At 41.3% G+C, this 18686-nt stretch overlaps 2 protein-coding genes across 2 annotated transcripts in view; one reads left to right on the top strand and one right to left on the bottom strand.

Moving 5' to 3' along the window:
• On the top strand, positions 1 to 15335 carry dgcr8 (DGCR8 microprocessor complex subunit). Its single transcript, XM_079686356.1, has 14 exons — positions 1 to 155; positions 1297 to 2261; positions 4136 to 4298; positions 4848 to 4990; positions 5862 to 6327; positions 8214 to 8411; positions 9863 to 9964; positions 10954 to 11052; positions 11489 to 11571; positions 11720 to 11820; positions 12534 to 12640; positions 12747 to 12874; positions 13144 to 13257; positions 13772 to 15335. Exons 2-14 carry the CDS (start codon positions 1581 to 1583, stop codon positions 13853 to 13855), a joined length of 2469 nt encoding a protein of 822 aa, XP_079542482.1. The 5' UTR covers positions 1 to 155; positions 1297 to 1580; the 3' UTR covers positions 13856 to 15335.
• Positions 15330 to 18686, bottom strand: part of trmt2a (tRNA methyltransferase 2 homolog A) — a 6511-nt gene continuing 3154 nt past the window's right edge. The window contains exons 4-8 of the mRNA XM_079687090.1: positions 18413 to 18417; positions 18194 to 18269; positions 17435 to 17551; positions 17251 to 17347; positions 15330 to 15974 (exon numbers count right to left, since the gene is read on the bottom strand). Of these exons, the coding sequence (XP_079543216.1) occupies positions 15833 to 15974; positions 17251 to 17347; positions 17435 to 17551; positions 18194 to 18269; positions 18413 to 18417 (437 nt within the window). The 3' untranslated portion in view covers positions 15330 to 15832. The remainder of the gene's footprint in view (positions 15975 to 17250; positions 17348 to 17434; positions 17552 to 18193; positions 18270 to 18412; positions 18418 to 18686) is intronic.

Raw genomic sequence — 18686 nt, forward strand, 5'->3', positions numbered from 1 at the left:
TCGTGTAGGCGGGGCATTGGTTGGTTTACCGCTGTGGCTTTCTTCAAGATGGCGAGGCTACATCAGTTGAGGCAGTATGGCGGCGCATGGAGAACACAATAATTTAGAAAGGTAGTCAGGTGCCCAAAAAGAAGACAGCCGTCTCATTTTAATTGGTGAGTATTTCTCTAATAAACGGTTTTTTGGGCTAGCTGACCAACGGATATGTGTGTGGCTGCTTGTTAGCATATTAGCATGAATGTTAACTAGGGGCCCGTTGTGCAGCTGCAGAACAGACGAGGCTTGTATCAATTTGTATTGCCTTTTATCTACCTGTTATTCGAACTTAGATACTTCTATTCCCCGGAATGTTAAACCATATGTTTATTTTCCTTGATTCAAGAAAGAATATATGCAGTGGTGTAAAGTAACTATGTAGATTTACTCAAGTACTGCACTCAAGGACCATTTTTGAGAGAATTGTACTTCAAGTGAGTATTTAAATTGCTACTGTGTACTTCTACTCCACTACAGTTCAGAGGTAAATTGTGTACTTTTAGTTCACAACATGTATTTAATAGTTAATACCTTTTGTTACTCTACTACAACTGAAGTAACATCCACAAGCTGCTAATACTTTGGTACTTTTACTTGAGTAACATTTTGAATCCAGGACTTTTACTTGTAACCGAGTATTCCTACACTCTGGTACTTGTACTTTTACTCAAGTACAAGATCGGAGTACTTCTCCCACCTCTGTATATATGTATCAAACATTATATACACACACAACATTGACATTTGGGTTACATAGGTACATATACAGAGTAAATAAAGACAGAAATGTAAAGAAAATATTGATTAAAAACAATCAACATTTCAAGTAAAATATTTATAAAATAATAAAAGGTTTTGATTATTTTTAACTATTTGTAATTGTGGTGCCATATTGATGTTATTCTAAGCACACATGTGCAAAAGCAGTTAGTCAGTCCATTTATTCTTGTGAATGAGAAATGTTCCCCACAAATAAAATTAGCTGTTTACAAAAAACAATATTTGTATAAAATCAATCACTTTTAAAGTGTATCGCTTGTTCCATTTGTATTTTATGACTCAACATCAGGCATTTTAGAGTACAAGAGTGATTGAATAAATGAAATATTCTCTTCATGTAAATAAGAAAAATTACAAGAATATTCTATATACATTTCATATCTCTCTAGTGAGTCATTTTAAAAACCCATATGTTACGTTCAAATGTTGAATATTGTTTAACTGACGGCTAACGTTCCTCTCACTTGTCTTCTTTTGCAGCTTCCAGAAGATTCAAGTGGAGGATGATCAGTGCCTAGATCCCATATTAAGCTGAATGCATTGTGATTTCCAATAATTGAGACAGTGATTCTGAAAGCTGTCTACATTAATGAAAAGAACAATGTAGACAGCTTAGCAATTTCACCTCTGGTACGTGGTCTATACAGGGATGTGCTTCTGCATGCTGCATTCTGGGTTCAGATAGGAAGAAAGTGTCTTAAAACAGGTCAGATTTTAGAATAAATTATCAGTGCGTATAAGCTGTAGTTCGTTATTCAGTGGAAATGGAGATAGACGATGTGCTACCCCCTCTCCCCTTGGATCCACCTGGTTTTTTTGACCTAGATGAGGGCATGGCACCTCCACCACCTCCCCTGCAAACGTCCAGTGACGCAGAGGTAATGGACGTTAGCTCTGGTGGTGATGGACACACAGACACCCCAGGGGAAGGGGAAGCCATGGCACAGCAACCCCTCGCTAAGGGCTCAATCACTTTCTGTAGCCACCTCTCAGACGAGGCCATTCCCAACCCTCAGTGCCCCAGAACAGCCCGCCACGCCCCCCCAGTCTCCGGGTTCCTACCAGACCTCAAGCTGCTCAGAGATGTTAAGATCCGTGTGAGCTTCACCGAAAGCAGCAGCAGCAACATCAACAGCAAAGACAGGAAGGTTTTGTACACAGGCGAAGGGCAGGAGGCAGGAAGTGATGATGGTTTAGACAGCATGAATGGTGAGATGCATGACTCAGGCGAGGGAAGCTCTGGAGCGGGAAACTTAGCAGGCAGGAGATCAGATGAGTCCGAGGTAGACATGGAAAACAAGGTAGAGTTCGCCGTACTGGATGAGCTGGACGACCACTACGAGAACTTCCTGGATCATGACGACATGGAGCACGGTGGCTTTAAGTCTGAGGGCATAGCGCAGCAGGATCAAGCGGATGAGGAGAGCGTGACTTTCGCCTATGAGGTATGTCTGTTTCTATGTCTGCAGTAACCCATGCGATTGTCAGCTACACACACACACACACATGTTGTCCTTTTTAACTGTCGAACAGAAATATTGTAAGACTATTACAGTTCATTTAAGACAGGGCGTTATTAACACTGTCATTTCCGCGAGACCACTGCAGTGGCAAAGCGGTTGTGCAAACATGGCAACAAAACGACAAGTTTGTCCAGTTTTAAAATGTTAATTTTGCTGCAGTACAACATCGAATCTACCTTGCCTTAAGCTGTAAGGACCTTGAGTATTCAGCTGGCCTGTTTTCCTTTACAGTTGCAATTTTGCATTAAATACATGTTGTGTTGTACGTTTATAGTCATGCTTTTTGGAGGAAAATAGCACAAACTGAAAGATTAAGTATAGCTAGAAGTACTTTTCTAATGTTATTCTAATTTAATACTGCACCACTCCTGGTTAAGTTGGGAGCAGCAGGAATTTAGATACATGTTTGTTTTTGTTTTTTATTACTGAATGAGAAGTGAGATGCTGGAAGAGGTTAGTGACATTTTTGATTCCTCCCGTTACATTTTGGGTTTTCTTTTGATGCAAAAATCAATCAATATTAATGGAGAGGGGATCGAAGGTTCTAAACTAATGACATTCAAATTGTAGGGGTTGACACCAGTCCAATATGGTCTGTCTCTAAATCCAGGAGTATTTTACTTTTAAGTGGGGGACTGATGATTTTAAAAATATATTGTGCACTCCTTTTGTTTGTTTGTTTCTCCGTCACATGAGACTAAGCTGTTTTTAACTGAGCCCTGTACTACGAAGACAGATTTTTGCTTAGCGAGCTAACTTCAGGGTTAACTCTTGGTTTCCGGTCCTACGACGCTGGTTCTCTTCTTACCGGGCTAGATCTCCATGGTAACTTATGCTGAACGGCAAACCTGCTCCGGAGCAGGTTAGGTTCTAGGATAAGAGATCAACTCAGTGAAAGCACCGCCTGCTGACCAATCAGAGCTCCGTGTGCGGAGTTTAAAGCGATCAAGTCATATTACAGGAGAAAGGAAATGCAGAATAACTGCCGTTGCAGGAAAGACGGCCGGCAAAAATCAACTGACTGTGAAAATGAAAAGAGTATCACCTCCCATCTTCAGAGCAATCTGACTATTATAACATTAGCGTTAAGAAAGCTTACTTAAATATCTTCCACAACATGAGTAACCGGATCAAAGTAACATTACATACAGTCCGTGGCATATCACATCATAATGTATCATATATCTCCTTATCTGAGTCAGCTGAGCCGTATCTGGCCGTGCAACACTCAGTGCCACATACTGTATGCAGAAGTATTATTTTAAGAAACACATTAAGTTGACGAAACACTCGAGTCAAATGTAATTAAAGTCAGATGGTGTCTTAGACGGGGCAGTGATATCATAAACCTGTTAATGGACGCATTCAAACCCTTTTTCTGTTACCAGCTGTATTCACCTTGCAGGTGCAACTATGTGGCTTTTATCCTGGATACAGTGTTTAAGTCATGGATGTTTAAAGTTTAACTTCTTCATATTTCTCTAATATTATAGTTGACTTTTCATTCAGGAAGTATGACTCTGCGCTGTCAGTACGCTTCTCCATGTCTGTGATTGGTCAAATGTTGCTAACCCCGCCCCTTTCATGTGAACGAGCACTCAGCCAGACAGAGAAACGCTGGCTTGAGTTACCGAGGTGATAACCAGCGTCATAGGACCGCTTAGCGAGAGCGTGTTTGTTTTGGGTTAGTTAAACCGGGTAACTCAAACATATCCAGGGTCTGTTGAACTGGATTCGTAGTACAGGCCTCGGGTGACCCAATCTTCTCTCCCGGCCTTAACCACTCACTCTTCCAGGAGGAGTTTGACAACGATGTGGACGCCTTGCTGGAGGAGGGCATGCCTGTCCCTAAAAAGATGCGTCCGTCAGAGGACAAATATGGCGGGGAAAGTGATCACCCGTCAGACGGAGAAGGAGGGGTTCAGCCCATGATGACCAAAATTAAGACTGTCCTGAAGAGTGAGTGGTGGATCTGTCTGCGTTTGTTTCTGGTTCCATCAAATATTCATGGAGTGCAGTTTCAGTACTTTGGGGCACAATACTATATGATATTCAAAATACTGAATGCAAGAGTCAAAGTGACCTGTCAACATACATTTAAAAAAAAGTCCTAAATGATCCAAATTGTGTTTTTCTTTCTGAACATTGTTTTTTAATTTAAATGTGCTCATTGTTCAAATAATTGTTAAAGGTGTGTGACCTGACCTATGACATGATCTGATACCATATCCAAAAACATGAACTTGTGTGTGCAAGAACGCTCACTTCTTTTTCGGTAATCCAACATTGATATTCAACTATTAGGTGACACAAAGTTGAATTAATGATGTTCCCTAAATAACTACATTTTCCCGCCACTGACGATCAGGCTCCTTGGGTAGAATAATCCACCATTCATGGTCACCGCCTAGTGTGAATATCTCTCAACTGATATGAATGGAGAGATATTCAGTTATGCATTAAAAGTATTAATTAGCACCTGCTTTTTTGCATTTCCCCCCACGCCAGGTCGTGGGCGCCCCCCCACTGAGCCTCTCCCAGACGGATGGATCATGACATTCCATAACTCGGGCATTCCCGTCTACCTGCACAGAGAAACCAGAGTGGTGACCTGGTCCAGACCCTACTTCCTTGGCACTGGCAGTATTAGGGTAAGATGCAACACAAGTGTCTTTTTATAAGCTTCTTACATTTCACACGTGAGCACTGCATCAAGTTGTTTGCATGGATCCTGTGTGGGCTCAATTTCCCATTCTATTTGAGAGGCTAATAAGCTTGGCTATAAACTGCGACGTGTTTTCAATGAGACAGTCCACACTGAAGTTAGATAGTTTGACGATATTTAATAAACAAAATCAAAACACTAACTCTAGGGACGAAACGGTCAACAGAAAGAAATGTCAGCACAAGCTCACCCTCTGTCGTCCGCACTCGACACGAAACAGGTGACATAAATACACAAATCACACCCATGTGACAATTAACGGAAGTGCTCAACAAATACAAATTAAAGTGACGTAAACAAATAATAATAATAATACAAATAATAAACTCAGGCTAGGTAGCATTTTGGCTCCTACAGATCCTATTAGTTGGCTGCACCAAAGGGTATTTATTATAAGAAATGCTGTAGTTCATTACACCAGCACGCCTTTCAGCAGATTAGGCGGTCCCATGTTTTAAAAACAAGTTTATATTTTATTAGAAAGGTATGTGAACATTTAAAATAAATCACACTCTAACAGATTATCCCAGTCAAAACCTGTATTTACTGGATTAGGGAAAGACTTTAGTGATTCTCTCTCTGTCTTCTTGCCACCATTTTAAGATGTGGTGCTTAGCATTGTTGAGCAAACCCACGGTAACAATCTGATGGCATCCTGTTTCATACCCCTCAAGTGTATTTATTCTATTCCAAACAGTGAGCATTTCATACGACGCTACGATAAAGTCGACAATGGCTTCAAATTCACCACGGTCAACATTTTGTAAAAACTCTTGGGCTCTTCTTTCCTGGTACAGAAACACGACCCTCCGACCAGCAGCATCCCTTGCCTTCACTACAAGAAGATCAAGGCTGTGGAGGAGAAGGAGCTGAATGGGGAGGTGACCCAAAATGTAGAGGAGACCCAAAATGTAGACGTGACCCAAAATGTAGAGGAGACCCAAAATGTAGACGTGACCCAAAATGCAGAGGAGACTCAAAATGCAGAGGAGACTCAAAATGTAGACGTGACCCAAAATGCAGAGGAGAGTCCTGTCAAAGCAGTTGATGAGACCAATGGTGAAGAGATGGCCGGTCCCTCTGAGGCTCCAGCTGAGGAGCATTACATTATCCCTCCCTTCATCGTGATTGACGGGGTCCACGGGGGAGGAAGTACCCCCAAAACAAGCCTGGCGTGTAAAAGGCCTCACGCGTTCGACACTGCACAGGGAGCATTGGGACAAGTGAGAGCTAAAGTGGAGGTGTGCAAGGACGAGTCCATAGGTAAGAGCTTTTTATATGACATTTTTTGCAGTATTTTGTTCTCAAAGCGTGCAGCCCTTCCAGTGATAGAAGTCGTTGTTGTGTTTTTGGTGCTGTAAGACTTTAAAGCAGGAGTGTCCAAACTTTTTTCACCGAGGTCCACATGCAGAGAAATATACGAAGGGCTGGGCCGCTCACTCGAGGTATATCGCCTCTTAAGTTCAGTTATAAGTTAGCAAAATCAATCAAATGTAGGTACATGATGTTGGCAGCTCATCCCTTAACACAGAAGCCTCAGAGTGATTATAATAAGGAGAAATATGAAGGGTGTATTTCAAGCTTGTTATGGAAATAAGCCATTGGGCTTTTTTCTTATCAACTAAGATATGTTAGAAAATGTTTCCAACTTTAATCGACTGAATTTATTTGAAAAGTGGTTTCATTACTACATGAATACTACTGTGCAGAGTTCGCGTTAACCGAATTTTCTGCCTGACGAATTTTTTTTTAACGATGATGGAAAAATCTGAAAGCAGTCTATCATTTTCACGGATTAGAACAAACTCGGAACAGCTGCACTGCTTCCCCGCAGCGAGGTTCCGGTGTTATGCCGTGTTATGCATGCCCGCCAAAAAGGAAATGATACCTTTTCCAAACCTAACTTTGCCGAACAAATCATTGTGCGCGCTCCTGTGAGGTGCAGTGGGCTAGGGGTTTCACAACTACCAATATTTACTAGTCGACACGTTTTTCAAAATAGCAGTCGACTAGTCGTTACGTCATAATAAAGACACACAAAGAGAGGTTTACAACTGTATTTTCTATTGGAACTCATACAGTAACATTAAACACTGCATTTTAATTTGTGTTACATGGCTGAGTAAATAACAAACAGTAACTGGACTCAACAAAATCGACAGCAAAAAACTCTTGTTTAAAATGCCACTTAAATCCAGTGCGCAACACTTTATTCGCTGTCCTCCACGATAACGTGCACCTTTCCATATTTTTGGTTTGAACACCAACGCATCGACATGTGAGGGAAGGAGGCTTGACCGCTTTCGGGTGACAGTGTTGCCTGCCAGGGAAAAAACCCTCTCACTCGGGGTGCTTGTGGCTGGAATAGCCAGGTAGCTCCTCGAAAGCGGAGGAAGCGGTGCACGTTTTTCTGCCCACCACTCCAGTGGATTATCCATTGTGGGGATATGCGGTGTCCGCTGGCAGTAATCCCGTAGCTCATCATCCGCATCACTGTTGACCCGTGTTTTCTTGCTGTTCGTTTGCCTCTGTTCAGTGCTGACGCCGGTCCGTTGCTCACTGGTGCTAGCATTACTGCTAGTGCTAGCTGTCGGCAGCGGGTGTTCCATCTTCAGATGGTTGCGCATAGCAGATGCATTTGTATTGTACTTCAGTACAGCTGTACACAACTGACACTTCACTGTGGAGTTGGTTACATCTTCGTTGAAGTACTGCCATACAGAAGAATGTCGGACGTGTTTTGTAGCATTTTGCAGCACCTCATTTACCTCCATTTTTTTCGCGAGTAGTTGACTAGGGCCTACAGCGCCGACTAGTGGTAAAGGTAGTCGACTAGTCGATTAGTTGGTGAAACCGCTACAGTGGGCATGCATAACACGGCATAACACCGGCGCTAACAGTTTACGAGCGTGCGTGTGTCCCCCGCTCCCTCCGTTGAAAGTTCACGAGCGTGTAAAAATGGATTTTGGCGGAATTTTTTTATTTAAGAAGTACGATATAAGACAAGCAGAAGTTTATTTTGTCGGCCATACTCCATTATACTTTTTGAATTTGCTGAGGGCCGATTCAAAACGGGCCGTAGTTTGGACACCCCTGCTTTTAAGCCGTTTCTCATTCAAGTGTTTATCGATCTTAAAACCTCCTCACAGACATTGACGAGTTCCGGATTTACCTGGAGAAATGCTTTGACTTTGAACAAGTCACCGTCAAGAAGTTTCGCACGTGGGCCGAGCGACGGCAGTTCAACAGAGACTTGAAGAGGAAGCAGGCGGAGTGTGAGCGGCCCATCCTACCCGCCAACCAGAAGCTCATCACGCTGTCGGTGCAGGACGCGCCCACTAAGAAAGGTAACGCTTACATGGAGTCAAATCAACATTTATTATAGCCCCAGATCACGAGAGATGCCTCAAAGGGCTTTTCAAAGACAGTCCTGTTCTAAGGCTATTATAGATAATAGGGCTGCACAATTCATGTAATTGAAATTTCAACATAAACTTAGTGTCCTACAAACGGTATTCTTGAGACTTTTTAAATAATCCTTATAATATAATAAACAGATCCTTTTTTTTAATGACACTATGATCATTTTAATATATTTTTTAAATATGTATGTTAATGTTATTAAAATGATCACTCACTCTTAGGGATGGGTATCGTAAAGGTTTGAACGGTACTACTACTTTTATCGATACCGCTTATCGGTCCGGTCTTTTAACGGTGCTGTTATCGGTTCTTTTGGAGAAAAAATTTAGGTAAATAAATTGTGAACAAAATGAACATTGCTTTTTATTTAAATAAAATAAATAATATTTCACATCAAAAGAAACAACAATGTTTTGACAAATGGTATTAAATAATCTGATGACAGAACTGTAAACAGAATAGCTGAAACTTTAACAAGTAACTCAGTTACCTCTAATCATGAACCCATGTTTGTATAATGTAGTTAACTCTGTGTGTTGCTGCTAGCATACATAACACCTGACGTGGAAACGTTACTCGTGGATGAGGCTACAGAGCTGCTAGAAAGACAGTCGAACCCGGTGCATTCCTCCGTCTGGATGTGGTGCACTTTTGCTAAATGTTTAGACAAATTGCTCGTGTTACCGCCCTTACATGCTAAACTCTTATTGCGCTTTTGGTAACGAGCATCGAGACGGGTAAAGTTTAACCACACCTCGGAGCGCGTTCTCTCCGCCGTCTCCTCAGTGTGTTGCTGCATGTAGCAGCTGTGTGTGTGTAAACTGCCCCGCCCCCTCGCACAGAGACGGGGGAAAGAGATCTCGTCTGGATTGGAAAGATCAAAAATACTAAAAATAATCATAGATGCATTTTGCAGTCTTTTTGCATGTTAGAAACTGAGTTGGAGACACTAAAACTGCAATATAATGTTTGTGTAGCAATAATACATATGAGATATTTTTCACATGTCTCCAGTACCGATAAAAAGACCGATAACGTTGCAGCTTAACCACGGTCTTTAATAATTCAGCCCCGGGGCCCGTTTACTACCGGGGCTCGGCATCCATTCCTACTCACTCTAATTTCAATTGCAATATCAGTCAAAGTAATCCATGCATCCTTTAACTGTGCAGCCCCAATAGGTAACAAATGAAACCAATAACAACAAAAAATGTTTTAACCCTATATATATTGTCTGTGTAGCCTTACTATAACTTATTTCATTTATCTAAAATCATACTGTAGTTTAATTACATTTTTATACCAATACTGTTAAAGCTGTCCCTTTTTTTTATAAGTGTGTTGATGCATTGTTTTTTATTTTCTATTGTAACAGAATTCGTCATCAACCCTAACGGGAAGTCTGAAGTTTGCATCTTGCATGAATATATGCAACGTGTCCTAAAGGTTCGACCTGTTTACAACTTTTTTGAATGTGGTGAGTTCAACTTTTTACTACAATTTATCTTTTAAGAGTTTTCATTATTTAAAACACGTTGTCAATTTTGCCTTTTATAACACATGGCGCATTTCCACTGCAGCACGTAGCACGGTTTAAGCGTGCCGTGCCCGCCCCGTTTTTGGTTGCGTTTACAATTGGGGTAGTACTGGCTAGCGGGTACTATTTCACAGTTTTCTGGCTCTCCAAAATCGAGGTTCTTTCCGGGCTGAGTCGGGCTGAGTATGCTAAACTAGAGAGAGAATCGCTGGCAAGGGGGCTACAACTACAACAAGATGAACATATTTGACCGTGATTTAATTGTAATACACGTTTCTAAATGATGCAGAAATAACTACACACTGATACCGGATAGTAAAAACCATGAATGAATGCTTTGACAAGTCTGCAGACAGACGGCAGGCGAAAAACCTTTTAAGATGCGTGTTTTCTGAATGGAGATTGGCTAAGCTAACGCAGTATATGCTCCGACCGTCCACACTCACAACAACGGCCTACAGACATAAACAAACCAGCGACTGTATTCTCCATGACACAGACAGTCTGTGGTTTGTACTTGTTTAACTGTTGTCTAGTTTCTGAACAGATATGAGGAGCTGTGAGCTCTGAGGGCTAACAGCTAACGGCTGATGTTGGTTTTGTGGTTCTCATTGAAGATGACGTCACGGCTCCGCCTACACTGCGTTACTATAGTTACTGCCCCAGCTACTAAACTTTAATGGAAACGCAGCATAAAGTGAGCCTGGCCTAACGAGGCCTAGCCATACCGTACTAAGCCGAGCGAGGCCCTGCAGTGGAAATGCACCAATTTCCAACTCTGGTATATATCGTGACGTGTTCACCTGCTCATTCTGCCGTCACCCTAACGCCCACAATGTGCACAGCAGAAATGACTTTACCTCTTTTATAAGGTAAAGATTATTGTTGACTGTTATAAGACATGAAACTGAATGAGTGTGTGTCCACAGAGAACCCAAGTGAACCCTTTGGAGCGTCGGTCATTATAGACGGAGTAACGTACGGCACAGGAACCGCAAGTAGTAAAAAACTTGCCAAAAATAAAGCTGGTAATTCATTTTTATTTATATGACTGAGAATTGTGAAAGACGGATTGATTTATTTCACATCTAAATAAACATTGTATTAACTCGGAGCCCTCTGAGAGTTTTGAAATCCCAAATTGTGTTTTATATTTAGTTACAATTGTCAGTGTGGAGCAAATGTACAGCTATTAAATCAGCAAAAGGGAATCACTTGTCCAGGTCAATTCTAATCTAAGTGTATTCTGTTCACCATGTTAATTGGAAAAGATAACTTCATCAGCCAGATTCATTAGTGTTCCCATACCAAATGCTAACTGTTACCAAGTACCACAAGAACACCTCTAAGTAGAGATGTTCACAGAGAGGACGTCTTTATATTCTTACTATAATACAGTTGGTTAATGTTCACGTTGCAATGCATCCCTTCTTTCCCTCTCTGGTGGTTTGGTGTGAACTTCAGCTCGAGCCACACTGGAAATCCTCATCCCTGACTTTGTGAAGCAGACCTCGGAGGAGAAGCCCGTTGAGGGCGATGAACTGGAGGTACTTGCATATATTATTGACACTTTTTCAGTGAAGTACAAAAGAGTAAGTTAAAGTTATGTACCTTTGACACTAAAGGCAGGTATCAGGACGGTTATATTTCCCTTGAAAGCATCCCTGAAATCAATGTGTGTTTTCTGCTCCACAGTATTTTAATCATATCAGTATAGAAGACACTAGAGTGTACGAGCTGACCAACAAAGCAGGACTACTTTCGCCATATCAGATTCTTCACGAGTGCCTTAAAAGGTAAGGACCAAATCGATGCCATCAAAGACAATTGTAATAAATATTTGTGTTTCATTTAAAGAAATATCTACACTGAAGAGTTAAAGTGTATTCTGAAGCAGTTGTATACAATATAGGAATGTGTTACATTGAACACAGGTGCTATTATTATTAGCCATATTGTATCATCTTTATACACTTAAAGGTGGGGTAGGTCATTTTGGGGAAACCAGCTTGAGTGCGCTAGAATTAGAAAATACACAGCCAGAGAAAATCTGCCACTTCCTTACAGAGCCCCTCCTCCAACACACACGAACGCGCACATGACCAATGAGGGCACGAGATAAGTTTGTGCACAGATGGAAGGCTGACAGGCAGGTAGGCCATCCAGTTATTTTAGCCGGGCCGGCTCAGATGATTGGTCGAGCTTTTTACAGCGCCACGGCTTCCACAGATGATATATGTATTTATTGTCAAAGCACTTGAGATATTCATTGCTATCGGGATGTTTAGAGCATTCCATGGAATATAACAAAAAGTGTATCTCGAGCCGGTTTCTCAAACGTACCTACCCCACCTTTAACATCGCTTGGTGTTTTCTGAGTAGACGTTGTCATTGTTAGCATTCCTTATGTGCTTTAAAGCCGCTGCCATCTTCCACTGTCGCTGCTTAGCGTTAATGACTTGTTGCAGATCAAACATGTTTTAAACGTACTGTTGTGTCTGTCCTGCAGAAACCATGGGATGGGAGACACCAGCATTAAGTTTGAGGTGATCCCCGGGAAAAACCAGAAGAGTGAATATGTGATGACGTGCGGGAAGCACACTGTGCGTGGCTGGTGTGAGTAATCCTCCTTTATCCACATGTGTAGAGCTGTGTAGTGTCGAGGCAACTAGTTTGAAATGCCATGTCTGTTTGTTGACATGCTGTGTACATGTGCCACCAGGCAAGAACAAGAGGGTGGGCAAACAGCTGGCCTCTCAGAAGATCTTACAGATGCTTCATCCCCACGTCAAGAACTGGGGCTCCCTGCTGCGCATGTACGGCCGAGAGAGCAACAAGATGGTGAAGAAGGTAAATATGTTTGTACTGAAAAGCTTCTGTGTTCATGAAGAAGTGTGGAAAGGTTTAGTTTTCTTAACATTTCAGTTTTTTGTCGAGTGGAATTTCGTCTCACTGTAGATTTCAGTGTGCAATTATCAGGCTGTTTCAGTTGTACCAGCCATAAGCATTTCCTTAACCTCACCACCAGAGAACAAGCAGGGAAGTGTAAATGGTGATTATGCCAGAAATGAAAATGGTTTGTATTACTGTGTAAGCACATCTCCGCTGATGTTTTGCAGGAGAGCGCTGACAAGAGTGTGATCGAGCTCCAGCAGTTTGCCAAAAAGAACAAGCCAAACCTCCACATCCTGAACAAGCTGCAAGAAGAGATGAGGAAGCTAGCCACGCAGAGGGTGAGAGTCGGCTGCTTTTTGTGTAGCATGGCTCCAAGATGGTGGAATGAGCTCCCCATGGACATCAGGACAGCAGAAAGCTTACACATCTTCTTCAGACTGAAAGCTCATCTCTTTCGACTCCACTTCGAGCGATAGAATTACTAACAAAGCACTTATATACTAATAAAGGACTGGCTTATCTAAAGCCAGTTGAGCAGCACTTGAAATGTTGGTCTCTATGAAACCTGATGTACTGATATGATTCTGTTTCCTTTAAGTTTGTATCTTCTTGGTCGAATGCACTTATTGTAAGTGGCTTTGGATAAAAGTAATGTTTAGCTTTTATTCTGTCCCATACCCCCATCCCAACTTTCATTTGCTGAATGTGTTATTGGTATGAATATAGTTACAGCAACAGGCTCAAGGAGAAACTAAGCTCCTTCAGATCAGCGTAGCCGTTTCTATGGTTTTAACATTGTGAACGGATTGAATCTTGTAACTTGTAACATCTTGTACCGTCATCTTCCAACAGGAGGAAACTAGGAAGAAGCCCAAGATGACCATAAATGAGTCGGCCCAGCCGGGCAGCGAGCCCCTCTGCACTGTGGACGTTTGAAGTCCCTGCTGGAGCACTGAAACCCCGTCACTGTCACACACTCCACCCCCCCCCCCCCCATCACTGAATTATGCATCACACACACACACACACCTACACCTACAGACCCCTACACACACACACACACCTGATGGCAATATAGATCCACATTGACCGGGCCAGTAGAAACGCTTCCTCAGCTGGTAGATGCGCACTAACAGTAGAGAAATATCACCTACCTCTCGATGCAAACTAGCTATACGGCACTTAAAAAACACTCCCCGAGCTGCAGACTTAAAAACATCGACCGATTCAAATAAAAACGCATGTTTCTCTGAGCGCAGTCACTTGGTTTTGTTTTTGAAGTGTCGTTTTGAACACCTTGCAGCTATTAGTTTTGTGCTTAACGTATTTGAAAGGGACTAATACGTGTATCGTTTTAATCGGGAAACATACTAGTTTATTTGGTATTTTAATGGTCGGTGTTATGAATATTTTTTGGGGTGAATAGAAAAAAACAAGCTGTTTTTTGTTTATCCTCAGAATGGACACTTGCTGTCTTGGTTTTGCACGATTTGAAAACATGCGTTGTGAAATGACGACTATTCAGAACTCTCGTTATGCACTTGTCATTGACTGATCATGCTTATGGTACAGGAGTAATAGTGGAGAAACGTGTTGCCTTTCTTGACCCTTTGCTTTTGGAAGTACAAGAAATGAAACGTCCTAATCTCTGCAGTAAAACACAAGCACAGAAGATATGTAGAGCGAAGGATCCTTTCCGTTATGCTCTCAAGAGTACTAATGCCACACACACACCAATAATCATTTCATTAGCTTGTTTGAGTTGCCTTAGTTTATCAATTTCATGAAGGGCTCAGAGTATAATGGACCTAAAACACCCTTCAACAGGAAGTGGAAAGACCAAGCCCCCTGTACTCAATTTAGTATTTGAGTGAAGACAGCCTGTGCATATTTTTTCTGAGACTGGTCTTAAAGGATTGTTTGCTTTTCCATCGTGATTTATATTTTCAAAACACATGGTAAATACACTTTTCAAAAGGCAGCCTTGTACATTTACGTTGGTACACTGACAGGAACAAACACAAGCTGGTGAGTGTGTATACCAAAGCTTACATACAGTCTTATGCATTTTATAGAGTCCTTATGTTACTACAAACTACAGACAAAACATCTACAACAGGAAATACACATTTCTTGCTGGAACAAACTACTGTGTATTCATTCTGTCAATTATTTGGCCTGTTTTTTTTTTTACAAAGTCGTCTTGAATACATCCCAGTTTAAACAGGCTGTTGTGATATTGTAGGTTGATTTAAGAATGTGCTTTCCGTTCAGTGCGTGTGTCGGTGTGAGAAGAAAAACCATACAGCTGTGTCGTTTGACATGTCGCTGCCTAGAAAATGAAGTATGTATTGCAACCTGAGCTCCATGACTTCAGTGGTGTTTGTTATGCAAAATAAAATGTCTTGACTAATGACTGGAAGAACTTTTAATTCAGACGCAGAATGATTCAACACTCAACAGGAAGTAAACAAACTGAGATGCTACTTTTTCCATTGTACTGGGGCATTCCTTCGCAGTTTAACAAAGTATCAAAATGTCAATCTCAGTTTTCTTTAAATGTAGTTTTGAAAGCTTATAAAAATAGCATTAGCAAGCAGAGCTGACATTATTTCTCACTAAACAAGCAAAAAGGGATAGTCCATATTCAGTTAAGCAAATACAGTGCAATGCATTCTGTATTTACACGAACAGATGATTTCATGCACAAGCTATTGTTACGAAATAAAAGGACTGGTGAAAATGTATTGTGTGGATGCACAGACTTGAATGTAAGACTATAAGCTCTTGCAGATTGCTAGAAAAAAAAACTGTTGAGTACTGTTTGCATACACTTAAAGTATGGAGACCCCCATGCTACCTATCAAAGGCCGGGCCCCTCTCTGAAGGTAAGACCCCCGGTGTGTCTGTCGCTCATTGCTTGGAGTCGTAGTCCACCCTCTCCAGCAGCAGCAGCATCTCCAGGTGCATCGTCTGAGGGAACAGATCCACGGCCATCGCTCGCACCGGGCGGAAAGCTGCGCCGTGAACTCTTTTAGACGGAGCTCTGCACAGACTGAGAGACAAAGAGGAACACTTTTTAGAATTGGTCACCTTTAAAATGTACTTTAGTGACGAGAGATACAGTGTGATTATTCAGGCCTCTCACAAGTCCGTCAACACAGATGATACCGATAAAGAAATTGCTTTTAAGGATTAGTTTGTCCATAAAATAAACGGTCGTGATACATTTAATTAATTTGATGTTTATCAAAAAGGTCAGATACAATCAGTGTTAAAACTTTTTTTAATTTTTCTTCCAGAAAACAGTCAAATCTATTTTAAAATGATAACATTAAGTAACGGAGCATGCATACAAATATGATCTAAATAAAGAATACACCTCTCATACTCATGGGAGAGGGTTGGAAGGCTTTTAAAGTGTTCACACGCTCCACTATTGCCAAAAGAAAAATCGAAAAAAAATTCTTGATTGGGCCAAAAAAATATCAAAACATCCCATTCACAAACCACCTACTAAACCAGGGTATATGCAGGAATCCTGAAGTCAGATGTAAGACCTTTTTTAAGACCCTTTCCATACATTTTAAGAGCTCATCGCCACTTTGACTTCTAACCGGTTACCTTGGCGACACACTTCACCTCACATTGACTATATTCAGTATTGATTGTCCTTCCCCCTTATTTTCCAACCATTTGGACGCAAACTTGCATTTCCCCACAACGATGTTGCTTAGCAACTGGCGTAAACGGACCTTCGCGCGCTATCAAGCAGTGAGCGTGCGATGTCCTGTTCAGATGACGTCAAACCCAACTACACAGAATCACACTACACACCTACGCAATGATTACATTCAGGCAGACTGTAGAATACAACCTCTTTGGACCATTTATATACTTATTGAAAACAAGATACAAAATGTAATCCCTTGAAAAATGCCTTTTAATAACTTTAATTTTCGCTCAATTGATTTATCAACTTGTGAACACACATGCATTTTCACTGAGGTCGTACCGTTTGAAAGTATTGTTTACAAGGCGTGTTTTACGTAGTGAGATATAGTAAAAACAAGTGTGTTTAGGAAGTAAGTTAATGAGACTAAGAAAATAGTGCACAAGTTGATATTCTTTGGCTCTTAAAAAAACTTCAATTCAACCAGACTACTCTCTTCTTTTTACTCTTGAATCACCATGGAGGCATGCGAGTAAAGGATTTCCTTTAAGAATAAAAAGGTGACAGTAATTGATAAACAAATCGTCCTTTAGCGGTGTGGGAGAAGTGTTCCTTTAATCGAACTGCTGCTTTAAATAATGAAACCATAATGACTCACTCGATGAAGTTGTTCATGGCAGCTTTAGCATTGCATGCTACGTACACCAGCCTCTTCAGGTGCTCCGCCCTCCTGATGGCAAGAATCACCTTGGAATCTGTTTAGTTTAGGACAAAGGAAAACTTAACGTGTGTCAAATCCTGAAGCGAGTGAATTAGTTTCCATTTTTTGGCCGTGAACTCACGTAGGCCGGCCCTCGGAGGATCCACTATGGCGGTGAGGTTGGGCGACACCAGAGCATTGAGGATGTTGGGAAACACGTCCTCAGCTTTCCCACAGTGAAACTCAATATTGCTCAGACCTTCAAAAACAAACAAAGGAAACATAATAATAAATAAATAAATAAAACATAAATGCTTTTTGTGGAAGTCATACACAAAATCAGACATGCAGAAGGTTAGCCCTCAACACGGCAAACTTCCAATTTATAAAAACTATTTAACATCAATTAACTTAAACCATGTTAACACTGACTGAACTACATTTATGATTGTAAAACGGATAAGTCAAATCAAGCAATCTGATTGGTTCTTAGCTGTGGTATAATGAGCGTATATCACGAGTGGAATTGTAGTTACTTTTCACAACAAGTCAGTATCCCTCCGCGTCTGAGAAAAGCTACAACCGTTGCATTACGTCCATAACTAACATTAACTAACTAACAAAGCTTAAGATGGAAACATGTAAGGGATAATGTGCAGCAAGGACTTATTGACCGTCGTTAAGGACGCTCAAATCTGCAGAAAGAAGTCCGGTCAATTTAACTGAATAAAGTTGGGCTGAAACTGGAGAAGAAAACACCAGCTTCGCGTCGGGCCGAACCACGCCTCTTAGCTGTGACATAATGAGCATATACCACGGCCTGTCGTGAGCTATTGCTTAAATATAAACATGTCATAATTCGAATTCACTGGCTGTGTGTATGGGTCCTCTGGCCTCTTACCGTTGAGCTTTGCATTAACCTTGGCGTCCTCCACAGCTTCCTGACACATTTCGATCCCGATAACCTTCTTTACTCTCTACAGACAAAAGTCAACAAATAGTATAACATTATTTTTCAAGCCATAAAGAATATCACATTTCAGATTGTTTGCAAAAATAGAGCTGGCAGCCGATAGGCGCTACGGCTTCTGTGACAAATGCTGGGTAGAACACAGCCTACGCTCGCTACACATTGAAGTAAACGGTTATTTTGTAATTCTTATTGAGTGTTCTTGTATTTTAATGTGTTATTTCATACATCGGGACAGAGGGAAACAGTATTTCGATCTTTCTGTGTGTACAAACGTATTTTGAGATTGACAATAAAGTTGACTTTGACATCCTCCCCATTTCTCTAATAAAGCTGAAACTGGGAAAAAGTTATACCAAAAATAAGATGCATATAGTCCAGAGGTTGCGCTACATTTTTTCGCTGCCCAGAGAGAGAGAACTGT

Source organism: Notothenia rossii, assembly GCF_949606895.1.
Source record: "Notothenia rossii genome assembly, chromosome: 6".
In the NCBI taxonomy this organism is placed as follows: domain Eukaryota; kingdom Metazoa; phylum Chordata; class Actinopteri; order Perciformes; family Nototheniidae; genus Notothenia; species Notothenia rossii.

Coding starts and splice junctions, on each gene's coding strand:
- dgcr8 (XM_079686356.1), top strand. CDS start 1,581: ATGGAGATAGACGATGTGCTACCCCCTCTCCCCTTGGATCCACCTGGT. Junction 4,991..5,861: donor TTGGCACTGGCAGTATTAGG/GTAAGATGCAAC, acceptor TTCCTGGTACAG/AAACACGACCCTCCGACCAG. Junction 13,258..13,771: donor GGAAGCTAGCCACGCAGAGG/GTGAGAGTCGGC, acceptor ATCTTCCAACAG/GAGGAAACTAGGAAGAAGCC.